This window comes from Microcaecilia unicolor, chromosome 1, assembly GCF_901765095.1.
Source record: "Microcaecilia unicolor chromosome 1, aMicUni1.1, whole genome shotgun sequence".
Lineage (NCBI taxonomy): Eukaryota > Metazoa > Chordata > Amphibia > Gymnophiona > Siphonopidae > Microcaecilia > Microcaecilia unicolor.
Window position 1 is genome coordinate 649,681,328 of NC_044031.1, and position 13,579 is coordinate 649,694,906.

The following is a 13,579-nucleotide window of genomic DNA, read 5'->3' on the forward strand; positions in this document are numbered from 1 at the left end:
AAGTTAGGTGCCTAACTCTTCGGAATATTAGGTTCCTGTTCTTAAGAGCTGACAGCTTAAGGGCTTTAATTATTAATGCCTGAATACAAGTAAAAGCATTGTAAATCAGGCCCTAAATGTGAGCACAGAAGAATGTGTCACTTTGCCAAGGTCTTCAGGGAGTTTAAGACTACATCACTCTCTAACCTTTAGGAAAAGCGTCTCACATCTACACAGGAAGGCAAGAAAAGAAGTTCAGGTACCTGGAAGAGACCGGGAGGAACTTGCTTTTTACTCAAGTGGCTTTGGACATATTCAGTTGCATTCTTGGAGAAAGGCTGCAAAAAAAGAAAATGCAAGGAAACAGTGAAAACCACAGGAATTCATTTAACTACACAACAGGTAGACAGCACAGGCACCAGTAGCAGTACAAGTTTCCCTCACACACACAGAACAGACACAGCACAGGCAGCAGAAGCAGCAATACAAGATTCCCTCACATACAAACACAGCACAGGCAGCAGTAATACAAACTTCCCTCTCACACACTTCTCCCATCAAAGGGCAGACACAGCACAGGCAGCAGCAGCAGCAATGGAAGCTTCCCTCACTCACTCACACACACACACACACACGCACGCACACACACACGCACGCACGCGACACTGCTCTGCCAATATGCCACAACCTCACTGTGGAGAAATCACCACAGTAGGAAATTTGTTTCTCTTTTCCTTTCAGGCCTTAATGTTTGTGCTGTGTTTGCTTTTCAAGGAACAAAAGTGTGGAGCTTATTGATGCAGGAGCATGTGGATGGGTGTTTCCTGTGATGGGATGAGTTTTCAATTGAGACAGTGACACGAATCCACAAGGAGGGAACTCACATGAGAACATGAGAGCAGCTCTTTCATGATGTACTGATCGAAAATATCACGGCTCTTCGAGTAGCGCTCCTCTTCAGATTCCAATTTCTCATACTTCTTTATCTGTATAGCAAGACACAGCCCCATGAATTGTCCACCCCAGAGCAGAGAGGGGAGATGTGCCAATAGAGAACCTACAATTCAGCAATACATTGCATCCCAGTTCTGTCACCGCATCAGTGTATGACCTGCAGCAAGTCACTCTATCCTCTGTGTCTAATCCTAGCTGCCACTGTTGCTGGATGCAGTGCAGGAGCCTAAGTGAAACACCGGGGGGGGGGGGGGGGGGGGGGGGTGAGGTGGGAGAATAATTTTCATACCTGTAACAGGTGTTCTCCATGGACAGCAGGATCCTACAGCCACACTGTTGGTGATGTCATCCTCGATACACACTAGTCAGGAATGTTCACCAAAGTTCAAGACTTTAAACAACACAAACACCGCGGCATCTCAAAAAAGATATAGTGGAATTAGAAAAGGTGCAGAGAAGGGTGACAAAAATGATAAAGGGAATGGGACGACTTCCCTATGAGGAAAGGATAAAGCGGCTGGGGCTCTTCAGCTTGGAGAAAAGACAGCTGAGGGGAGATATGATAAAGGTTTATAAAATAATGAGTGGAGTGGAACGGGTAGACATGAAGCGTCTGTTTACGCTTTCCAAAAATACTAGGACTAGGGGGCATGCGATGAAGCTACAAAGTAGAATCGGAAAAAATATTTCTTCCCTCAACGTGTAATTCAACTCTGGAATTCGTTGCCAGAAAATAAAGGCGGTTAGCTTAGCAGAGTTTTAAAAGGGTTTGGTCGGCTTCCTAAAGGAAAAGTCCATAGACCATTATTAAATTGGACTCTGTGAAAATATTTCTGGGACAAGCAGCATAAAATGTTTTGTACTTTTGGGGGGGGGGGGGGGGGGGGGGAATCTTGTCAGGTATTTGTGACCTGGATTGGCCACTGTTGGAAACGGGATACTGGGCTTGATGGACCTTTGGTCTGTCCCAGTATGGCAATACTTATGTACTTATGTGGTTCCCGTGACAGTGAAAGATACTGTTACATCAGACAGTCTATTGCAAGCACACATCAACTATGGAAGGATGGGAGGGCTAGTGTGGCTGTTTGATCCTGCTGTCCATGGAGAATATCTGTTACAGGTATAAACTATTCACCCACTATACAGCAGTGTGTTATAGAGCCCTTCTGGCTGTACCAGATTAAACAAAAAAAAAAAAAAAAAAGAAGACACTTACCACTGTAAAAGCATTCTCCAGCCATGGACCTCAAATGAGGTCATCTGCAATTTCCAGCAAAGAATCAGTAATTAAACCATGGAAACTAATGAGGTACGCAAGTTATATTCTTGCATTTTACTGTGAAGGTGAAGCCCAAGTGAAACACTTTTGAAAGTGGGGCTGCGACTCCTTCAGCACCTTCAGAGGGCACGGTCAGTCATACTGGTGAACAGCTGGTGCTCAAGAAGTGTACTTTTTACCAATGCCTCTGCAGCTCTTTCCTATAAATCTTTTCAAAAGCCTCTCCAGCCTCTCATACCTAGTCCTGCTTCATTCACCAGACCATGTTCACTGAGGGTGGCCAGATCCTCTCACAGCTGTTTTCAGGGTAGTATTGGACCCTTGCCTGGGTCTTCCTGTCACAACCCAGAAGATTGCTCTCTTTAAATCAATAACCTCAGTTTCAGTACAGGCATCCCTAGACCTTCTGTGACTGAGAAGACAAAAGGCAACACCCCCTGCCCTGCCTCTCAAGTCAAACTTAATGCTTTAAATCCCTGCCACTAAAGCTGGCAGTCTTGTGTGTGTGTGTGTGTGTGGGGGGGGGGGGGGGGGTTACTGTAACACTCTCATGGTCACAATAAGCATCAGTGGCAGAGAGGATCTGATTTCACACCCCCTGCTTCCCACTATATTACTCTCACCACTAACACATCTCAGTCCCCACTTAATGGATAGGTGATCTAATTCTTATAGCCTTCGTTTCTGATCCCCCTCCACAAAAGACATACTGCCACCCTGTGGGCTGGACGGACACTTTCTCTTGGGTCACCTGTTGAAAGGGGACATACCACTGTAGCAGCAGCTGTCTTTCCTCACTCCTACCTGCTGATGGCTCAGCCTCAACAGGTAAAGGATCCAAACCCGGCTCATCCACATCTCAGTAGACAGCTCTAGAGCATGTCATCATAGGGCCGGGCTTTGCTTCTTGTGAGAAACTACAGACAGAACGATGAGGTGGAGCCAAAAAGCAAAGACCCAACATGGCCTGTTTCAGAGACTGCCTGCATCAGGGGTCAGTGAAAAATACAGCATAGAACATTATCTTTTGGAACTCTGCACAACAATGAGATATAAAGAAAAGCCTTCACACAGCCACAAACATTTTTGAGACAGGAAGTCAACACTACTGTTTGTCGCTGTGCAGAGGATTTCTTTGCATTTGCTTGTTGTGAAGAGTTCCAAAGGTTAATATCCTCCTATGTTGTATTTTTCACTGACCCCTGACGCAGGCAATCGCCGAAACACAGGCCATGTCAGGTCTTTTTGAATAAATACTGCTTCCTTTGCATTTTGGCTCCGCCTCATCATTCCGTCTGTTGCCAGATACACTTTTCTTTCTCTACGACCTTTGTGATTCCCTCCAATTTGCCTGCTTGTTTCTTGTGAACCAGATACAATAGCAGAAATCTTTCTACTTGTTTTCATTTCATATGTCTTTGTCACTATGCAACAAAGATATCTAATGCACGACTGGGTTCACACTGGACTCAAATGTTTATTTATAGATTAATTATTCAAAGGCTTCGTGTGGGTTACAATAAACACACTCACCACAGAACACAATCATAAACCTTCATTAAATGCTGTGAATAAAGGACTAATGCTATTCAAAGTGATTCTTCAGAAAGAATTGAAATAAAAGTAAACATTGGGGGATTTTTTCCTGTACTGTAGTTTGGGATCTATAGACAAGAAGTGGCCCACTCACTGTGGATGATACCACTGTTCATGTAGCATAAACCATTTCTGAGAGCCTAACTTGACATAATATGCTTACTTAACATATTTAGATACATGAAATAAAGGTCAAACAAACTGAAGGTGAGACAGTTTTTCCTGAACTCAGTACATCTCCAACTAACGTTTCAGAACTGGCCTCCATTCTTCCGCCTCTCTGCAATCTTTCTGATGTCTTACCCTTCAGAGATTTGAAAACGTAGCACCACCATATGAATTCTCATGCAAGATCATCCATGGCTCAGTTTGCACAGACCTGATGAAGGTAACGTACACCTCTTAAGGGCAAGTCACAAAGGAGTCAAATGAGGCCACTATAACAGGTCTCACCTACAACTGATGACCTTACTGTCTAGTAAACTGCACAAAACAAAAATCAGCAATTGATGTTTTACCTCTTCATAAAATTCCACTTGTGGTTTAGCCTCTTCAACATAATTTAAACAGAATTCTTTAAACAGCAAGTAACCTGGAAGAGAAAGAGGAGAGTACATAGAACAGAGCTAGCCCAGGCTGTCGGAGATGCCACCTGTAAACCCAAACTCTCAAAAATGACAGCCATTAACATTTTGTATTGATTTAGCTCATTCAAAATTAATGTTTCATTAAATTAAAAACAAATTCAGTTTTTAACAAAAATTGAATAAAGAAATCTGAGGATTTTAAATGGCCAGCAGGATTCACCCCCAACCTGCAACGTTCAGGCTAAGCCCAGCAAGTTACTGACGCTCTGATGAAATGAGTATCATTGCCGAAGTGGGTTATTTCAATCTCTTCTACCCTCACCCAAGTCTATCTCCCCCTCTATGATCTGACATGAATTTAACAATTTATGCTTTTACTATGCTTTTTTTTTTTGTTACATTTGTACCCCGCGCTTTCCCACTCATGGCAGGCTCAATGCGGCTTACATGGGGCAATGGAGGGTTAAGTGACTTGCCCAGAGTCACAAGGAACTGCCTGTGCCTGAAGTGGGAATCGAACTCAGTTCCTCAGTTCCCCAGGACCAAAGTCCACAACCCTAACCACTAGGCCACTCCTCCACTCCAACATGTACTTGAAAGCAATACCCCAGACCAAATTTACATTTCCCTCCTCAAGTTCCTCTCTCCCCTAACAAGGCTGTCGAGTTAAACAGGTGATGTGCATAGAACATGACGGATAAAGACAATGGGGCTGCCTCTCTCTCTCTCTCCCTCCACACACATTCCTCTAACTTTGTTTCCTCCCAAACATCCCCTTCTCCTCACTTCTCTTCCACCCATCTTTCTCCACTCCTGCATGCACTCCCTCTCTTCACTCTCGTTACCCCGCCACCTCATCCCACATCTCTCTTTCTCCTCTTCTAGTAGCCCCACTCCCGCTGCATCAAAAGGTAGGATGGGTTGTACTACAATCTTGGACATGCACCCTGAACTGGCAAAGCCCTTACTAGCACTCACAAAACTAATGCAGTCAGTTGCTCACCCCTGTTGTGGCTCAGTGCAACTTCATGTCTTTTACTATTAATACTATGGGATATACATGACAATACAAATAGTTGCAAGTCCCTTCTGTATAGAGCTTACTTCTACATAACACTATACCCATGCACATAAGACAGTCCCTCCTCTGTAGAGCTTACCATCTATTCAAGGCAGACAAACAGCACAAATAAGAGAATCAGGAAGTGCCATTTACTATGGGAAATGATTAAAAATATACAACATTAAAATACAACATAGGCAAGTGCAAAAAAATTTAAAAAATAAAATTTAAAAGCTGCCTTCATGTTCACTTCCTCTAATCCAGGGCCTGAAGCTCTTGCTGTTCGTAAGACCAGGGCTGCCGAGAGACACAGCCGAGCCCAGGGTAGGAGTGGACCAACAGCGCGCGCGCACCCCTCTCCCCTGGGCTGCTGCCTGCCCCCACACCTTTCTGTCTCTGAATCACTGCTGCACTGCTCCCTTGCTCTGTCCCTCTCCTGCTCCAGGGCTCCTGTGTGCCGGGACCCGGATGATTGCATTAATGTGATATCGCGTTAATGTAATCATCCAGGTTCTGGGCAGCACGCAGGAGCAGGAGAGGACAGACCCGGAAGTAGACAGGAAGAAGCTTGCCGGCGCCGGGCCCGAGAAGACTGGGCCTGGGGAATTTTGCTCCTCTGTGCCGCCCTCCCCAGTGGCCCTGCATAAGGCTAGAAGCAAACACAGCTGTCTGTGCTTCTTATTGTATTTTATTTATTTAATTGGTTCTTAACTGTCCTTATAAAGAGATTCATCCAAAGCGGTGTACTGCAGGTATAGTTGAACAGAAAACTTAGTTTTGTTAATTGTATAACAAGACTAAAATGACCAAATAAACATGAATACAATAGATGAGGTGAACTTGGAAATGGAAAATTAAAACCTGATAATAGGACCACCATGAAGCAGAATCAAAAAAAATACACATTTAACAGCACTATAGAATATGATCTAACAGAAATATGATAAATCTTTTTTGAAAGGACGGCATACAAAAGTTTTTAATTGGGGGTGGGTGTCTCAGGTGGTGTCAGTGTCTAAGGGTGCTCCGCAAGGATTTCCTTTTCCATCTTATTATTTAACATCTAAATGTCCTCCCTAGGTAGGGTGTTTAGAGAACTCCAGGTGGAACAAAGGATATATGCAGATGATGTTCAATTCTTTCTTCCTGTGCAAAGAGGACTGAATGGCCTGCATGAAAAATTAAATGTGTGTGAAAGATGCAATTTAATAGATTAGCCTTGAATTTAAATAAATCTGAATTGAAGCTCTTTGGGAAGAATGAGAATCTGCTTCATCGTCAGTCTGTGAAGCTGGGGGAGACTGAACTATCTGTGAGGGAGAAGATGCAAGTATTGTGATCTTGGACTCCCAGTTGGTCTATGCAGGATCTGCTTTTTTACAGCTACATTTATTGACAAGGTTAAAACCAATGATGCTATAGTGTGATTTCAGGTCGGTGGTCCAGAGTTTAGCAATTTCTCGGACTGATTTCCGCAATGCACTATATATAATGCGCTGTATATAAGTATGCAATTACCGAATGCTATAAAAACAATGCATGATCTGACAACCTTCCGGAAGCTGTTGAAGACTAACCTGTTTAAAGAGACTTATGAAATGAATCCTTCTTAATGACTTAATTTCAAAACTACACCAGAACAAACCATTATCGAACTCTTATTATTAGGTCACTTTAATCACATTATTATTATTGTATGTTATACCTTGCCTGTCCTTCATCTCATATGCCTGATATGAATTGCTTATTTATTTACTCCCTATTTTTCTGGTACTTTTATGTACCTTAATTGCATCAATAATCTGAACTTCTCATTCCATTAATGGCGATCGCCATTGCGGCATAATGTAAGCCACATTGAGCCTGCAAATAGGTAGGAAAATGTGGGATACAAATGCAGCAAATAAATAAATAAATGCGCTGTATATGGGTATTGCTGAATTTAGGATGCAGTCATTCCAGACAATCCAAAATGCTGCAGCTATATTACTGGAAGAAATACATTGATTTGAACATATGTCACAAGTACTTCATTCATTACATTTTTTATTTATTTATTTTATTTGTAGCATTTATATCCCACATTTTCCCAACAATCTGCAGGCTCAATGTGACTTACATTTGCCGTAATGGCGGTTGCCATTTCCGGGTAACAGAATAACAAATGATAATGTGTTAAGTTGCATACATACATGGTAACATACATGTAACATAACATACGTGAACATATCATGGCATAGATATATATCATGTGCATATATATGTTAAGGAAGAATAAATTATGGTAATACATGAACGTTCCTGAGTAAGAAATTGGGTTGTATCATTCTTTAGGTAATCGACTATGGAGAGACCATATTCGACATAGAGATTGAAGTGGTTATGCTTATTCATTAGTGGTAAGGAGGTTGATCAGTCAAGTGATAAGATTTCAATTATGTCTATGTCGTGTAAAGTCTTATTTTTTGGTGTTTAAGATGGGTGTTTATGGTATGCCCTCGTCTTGCGTTATTTTTATGGCCTTCAGTAGTGCATTCCATAGCTGCGTGCAGATGTATGAGAAACTGGTCGCGTATGTGGATTTATATTTTAGTCCTTTGCAGTTAGGGTAATGGAGATTGAGGAATGTGCGTGCTGATCTCTTTGCATTCCTGGTAGGCAAGTCTATAAGGTCTGACATATAGGTCGGGGCTTCCCCGTGAATGATTTTGTGGACCAGGTTGCAAACTTTGAACGCAATTCGTTCTTTTAGTGGGAGCCAGTGTAGTTTCTCTCTTAGGGGTTTGGCGCTTTCGTATTTCGCTTTCCCAAATATGAGCCTGGCTGCTGTATTTTGAGCAGTTTGAAGCTTCTTAATGATTTGTTCTTTACATCCAGTATAAATGGCATTGCAGTAGTCTAGATGGCTTAGCACCATTGATTGTACTAGGCTACAGAATACTTCCCTTGGGAAGAAAGGTTTGATTCTTTTAAGTTTCCACATTGAGTAGAACATTTTTTTTGCTGTATTCTTCGTATGATCTTCAAGTGTGAGATTTCGGTCAATTGCGACTCCCAGAATTTTTAAGCTGTCTGAGACCGGGAGGGTGTAAGTCCGGTGTGTTTATGGTATTGGGTTTGTTTGTATTATATTGTGAAGACAAGATGAGACATTGTGTTTTTTTCTGCGTTCAGCTTTAGTTGGAATGCGTCTGCCTATTGGTTACCTACTCAATCTTGAGTGCAGTTTAAGATTGCAAGTTGGATTCAGATTGTGTCCCATGTTATTTTAAAAAGGTGGTTCATGTGTATTGCCCAGTGAGGGCTTTGTGTTCAGAAAATTTGATGCTACTTGCAAATGATAAACTGAACACTGATCAGCAGCATTTTCGATCGTTGGCAACGGATTTGGAATAATTTACCTGGCTATTTAAGTCTGTGCAGCAGCATGGAACATAGTAAATGATGATAGATAAAGACCTGTATGGTCCATCCAGTCTGCCCAACAAGATAAACTTATTTTACATGGCATGTGATAGTTTAAATGTATACCCGAGTTTGATTTGTTCTTGCCATTCTCAGGGCACAGACCGTAGAAGTCTGTCCAGCACTGTTCTTGTACTAAAAGTTCTAAAGCCAACGGCAAAGCCCCTTAAAATTTACACTCTAGCCCATCCACATCTATTCAGTCATGATCAGGGCATAGACCGTAGAAGTCTGCCCAGCACTGGTTTTGTTTCCCAATTACCAGTGTTGCCACCCGATCTCCACTAAGATTCCGTGGATCCATTCCTTCTATGAACAGGATTCCTTTCTGTTTATTCCACACGTTTGAATTCCATTACTGTTTTCATCTCCACCACCTCCCGTGGGAGCGCATTCCATGTATCCACCAACCTTTCCGTGAAAAAATACTTCCTGACATTACTCCCGAGTCTGCCCCCCCTTCAACCTCAATTCATATCCTCTAGTTCTATTGCCTTCCAATCTCCGGAAAAGGTTTGTTTACGGATTAATACCTTTCAAATATTTGAATGTCAATCAAATATTTGATGTCTGATACAGTTTCATAAAGTTTGAAGACATACTTGTTTGTGAAAGCATCGGGCTGATATTTCTGTGATGATCTGCTAAGAAGAGTTTATTTGTCTGTGATTATTATGTATGTTTTGATGTGATCTGCTTAGTTGTAGGCGGAATAGAAAATTTTAAATAAATGTCAGTACAATACAAATGATACCATAAGAGACAGAATGGAAAAACATTCAAACCACAGATATATGATGTCAGCATAATAGCAACAAAACACCTAACGAGCATGCATGAGAACATTCATACAACACAGATAAGATACTAACGTATCCGATAATACAATGAACAACTTATTACATAGTCTTTAAGGTCTGATGCACTGATGTAGCCCATATTCTTATTTTTTTTATACAGCTTGATATACTGCAAGTTTGCCAATACAGGAGTTTATGCGGTTATCAAATCAATGTTAAAGTAAATACAAGAGGAAAGAAGAAAAAAAGACCAGAGACAGCATAGAAAGAACATAAGCTAAGATGAGATGTGGTTATACAGCTGTTTGTCCAAAGGACTCAGTGGAAAGGTAAGTTTTAAGCGATGATTTAAATGCTCTGACAGAGGGCTAGGTCTGGATATGAGGAGGGAGGTTATTCCTCAATTTGGGCCCGAGATAACTAAACATGGTTTCTCTGGAAATATTCAGGTCAAGACAGGTGGAGGAGGGAAGAGTCAGTAATATAGTAAATGACAGCAGATAAAGACCTGTACGGGCCATCCAGTCTGTCCAACAAAGAAACTAATTTTACATGGTATGTGATACTTTATATGTATACCCGAGTTTGATTTGTCCTTGCCTTTCTCAGGGCACAGACCGTAGAAGTCTGCCCAGTACTGTTCTTGTACTACGTTCTGAAGCTAATATGGAAGCCCCTTAAAATTTACACTCCAGCCCATCCCTATCTACTCAGTCACGATCAGGACATAGACCACAGAAGTCTGCCCAGCTCCCGTTTTGTTTCCCAATTACCGGCGTCGCCACCCAATCTCCGCTAAGATTCCACGGAACCATTCCTTCTAAACAGGATTCCTTTATGTTTATCCCACGCATGCTTGAATTCCATTACCGTTTTCATCTCCACCATCTCCCACGGGAAGGCATTCCACATATCCACCACCCTCTCCATGAAAAAATACTTCCTGACATTAGTCCTGAGTCTGCCCCCCTTCAACCTCAATTCATGTCCTCTAGTTCTACCGCCTTCCCATCTCCGGAAAAGGTTCATTTGCGGATTAATACCTTTCAAACATTTGAACGTCTGTATCATATCACCCCTGTTTCTCCTTTCCTCCAAGGTATACATGTTCAGGTCAGCAAGTCTCTTCTCGTACGGTTTGCAACGCAAATCCCATACCATTTTTGTAGCTTTTCTTTGCACCGCTTCCAGTCTTTTTACATCTTTAGCAAGATATGGCCTCCAAAACTGAACACAATACTCCAAGTGGGGCCTCACCAACGACTTGAAGAGGGGCATCAACACCTCCTTTCTTCTGCTGGTTATGCCCCTCTCTACGCAGCCTAGCATCCTTCTGGCCACAGCCGTCGCCTTGTCGCATTGCTTCTTCACCTTCAGATCCTCCGACACCAACACCCCAAGGTCTCTCTCCTGAGCCGAGCTTACTAATCCTCTCCCCTCCTATCTGGTATTTCTCTTTTGGGTTTCTGCACCCCAAGTGCATCACTCTACACTTCTTGGTATTAAATTTTAACTCTCTTGATTTAACAGAAACCAGAATGCAAATATATATTATTTATTTTAAAAAACAATGATGTAAACTCAAATGTACATAAATAAAACAGTATTTGTATATAGTGAATTGTGCTCAGTTTTTTTGGTGCTTTACATCAACCCGAAAGCTGCAGATATATAAAGACACCATTCCAGCATCATCGCACACCCTACCTCTATTCCATTATTGTCATCCGCAAAAAGGCAAACCTTTCCTTCCAACCCTTTAGCAATATCGCCCACAAATATATTAAACAGAATAGGCCCCAGCACCGACCCCTGAGGAACTCCACTGCTCACTTTCCTTTCTTCCGAGCAGATTCCATTTACCACCACCCTCTGCCACCTGTCGGTCAACCAGTTTCTTATCCAGTTCACCACTTTCGGTCCTAAGTTCAACCCTTTCAGCTTATTCACGAGTCTTTTGTGGGGGACCGTATCAAAGGCTTTGCTGAAGTCCAAGTAGATTATATCTAGCACTCATCCCTCATCCAGTTCTTTGGTCACCCAGTCAAAAAAGTCAATAAGATTCGTTTAGCAGGATTTTCCTTTGGTAGATTTCTGTTAGAGGAGCGAAGAAAGCAGGAAGGAGTGTACGGGATAAGGAAGTTGTTAATATAGGAGGGGGCTTATGGTAGATGACCTGTGAGGACAAAGAGAAGAAGGACAAACTTAATGTGGACAGAGACAGGGAGCCAGTGTTCGGTGTGAAGGAGAGGTGTAATGTGGTCACAGCGATGTGCATAGTGCAGAAGTTTAGCAGCTGTTGATCGAACTAGTTGGAAGTGTTTTACAGAATAGAGTCAAAGTACTGCATATAGAGAGTTGCAATAATCTAGGTGAGACATGACCAAGGAAAGAAGAAGTATACGAATTAACGAAGGGGAGAGAAAAGAGTGCACAGAACGAATAGGATACACTACAAAAAATGGAGAATGTACAACAGCGTCGATTTGTTGCCTGAATGAGAGTTTGGTACAGTGGCGTAGCCAGAAGTCAATTTTTGGGTGGGCCAACAGGTTGGATGGGTGGGCACTAGACAGTGGTGTGCTGGTAAATGTTTAACAACAGGCTCTCTCCCCTGTCCACCTCTGCGCCCCCCGCCCTCCCGTCCACCTCCCCTCAAAATTGCAGAGCTGGCTATAGCCGGGGAGAGAGCCTGGGGGGTGGGGGAGGCAATGCATTACTCTCTCCAGGAAAAAAAACATTAAATGATCCCAGGTTCCAATCTAATTCATGTTTAATGTGGGATAAAATGCCATAAATAAGTAAATAAATATAAACTTTTAATGTTGAGCACCTGATTCTCAAAGTGGACATGTTCCAATCATTATAATGAAAATAAAATGATTTTTTTTCTACCTTTGCTGTCTGGTGACTTTGTTTTTCTGATCATACTGGCCCAGTATCTGATTATGCTGCTATCTGTCCTCTTTATTCCGTTTCCAGGGCTTCCTTTCCATTTATTTCTTTACTTTCCGCCTTTCTTCTTCATTTCTTGCTCTGGGTCCTCCGCAGACTTGACTGTCCAGTGGATCCAGCTTCTGCCTATTTTCTTCATCCATGTGTAATTTTCTCCTCTCTTCCTTTTCCCTCATCTCATCTCCTTCCTCACTCTTCCCTCCCCTCCATCCATGTCCAGCATTTCTTCTCTCTCCCTTCCCTCTCCTCCATCCATATCCAGCAGCCTCCTCTCTCCTGCCCTTCCCTCCATCCATCCATCCATGTCCAGCAACCCTCCTCTGCCCCCTGCCCTCCCCTCCATCCACCCATGTCCAGCAACCTTCCTCTCTCCTCTTCCCTCCCCTCCATCCACCCATGTCCAGCAACTCTCCTCTCCCCTCCATCCATACCAAGCAATTCTCTTCTCTCCCCTGCCCCTATCCATCCATCCCCAGCAATTCTGTTCTTGCCCCTGTCCCCTCCATCCATCCATTCCCAGCAATTCTCCTCTCTCCTCTGCCCCCCACCTCCATCCATCCATTCTCAGCAATTCTCCTCTCCCCTGCCCCCCACCTCCATCCATCCCCAGCAATTCTCCTCTCTCCCCTGCCCCCACCTCCATCCATCCATCCATCATCCCCAGCAATTCTCCTCTCTCCCCTGACCCCCACCTCCATCCATCCCCAGAAATTCTCCTCTCTCCCTTGCCCCCCACCTCCATCCATCCATCATCCCCAGCAATTCTCCTCTCTCCCCTGCCCCCCACCTCCATCCATCCATCCCCAGCAATTCTCCTCTCTCCCCTGACCCCCACCTCCATCCATCCATCCTGTGACTCTCCTCTCTCCCCTCCCCTCCCGCTTCAATCCAAGTGTCC

General features: G+C 43.1%; 1 protein-coding gene across 1 annotated transcript in view; it reads right to left on the reverse strand.

The window, feature by feature from the left end:
• Positions 1-13,579, reverse strand: part of GRK2 (G protein-coupled receptor kinase 2) — a 158,920-nt gene that overhangs the window by 73,745 nt on the left and 71,596 nt on the right. The window contains exons 3-5 of the mRNA XM_030185800.1: positions 4,330-4,403; positions 864-965; positions 243-317 (exon numbers count right to left, since the gene is read on the reverse strand). Coding sequence (XP_030041660.1) covers positions 243-317; positions 864-965; positions 4,330-4,403 — 251 coding nt within the window. The remainder of the gene's footprint in view (positions 1-242; positions 318-863; positions 966-4,329; positions 4,404-13,579) is intronic.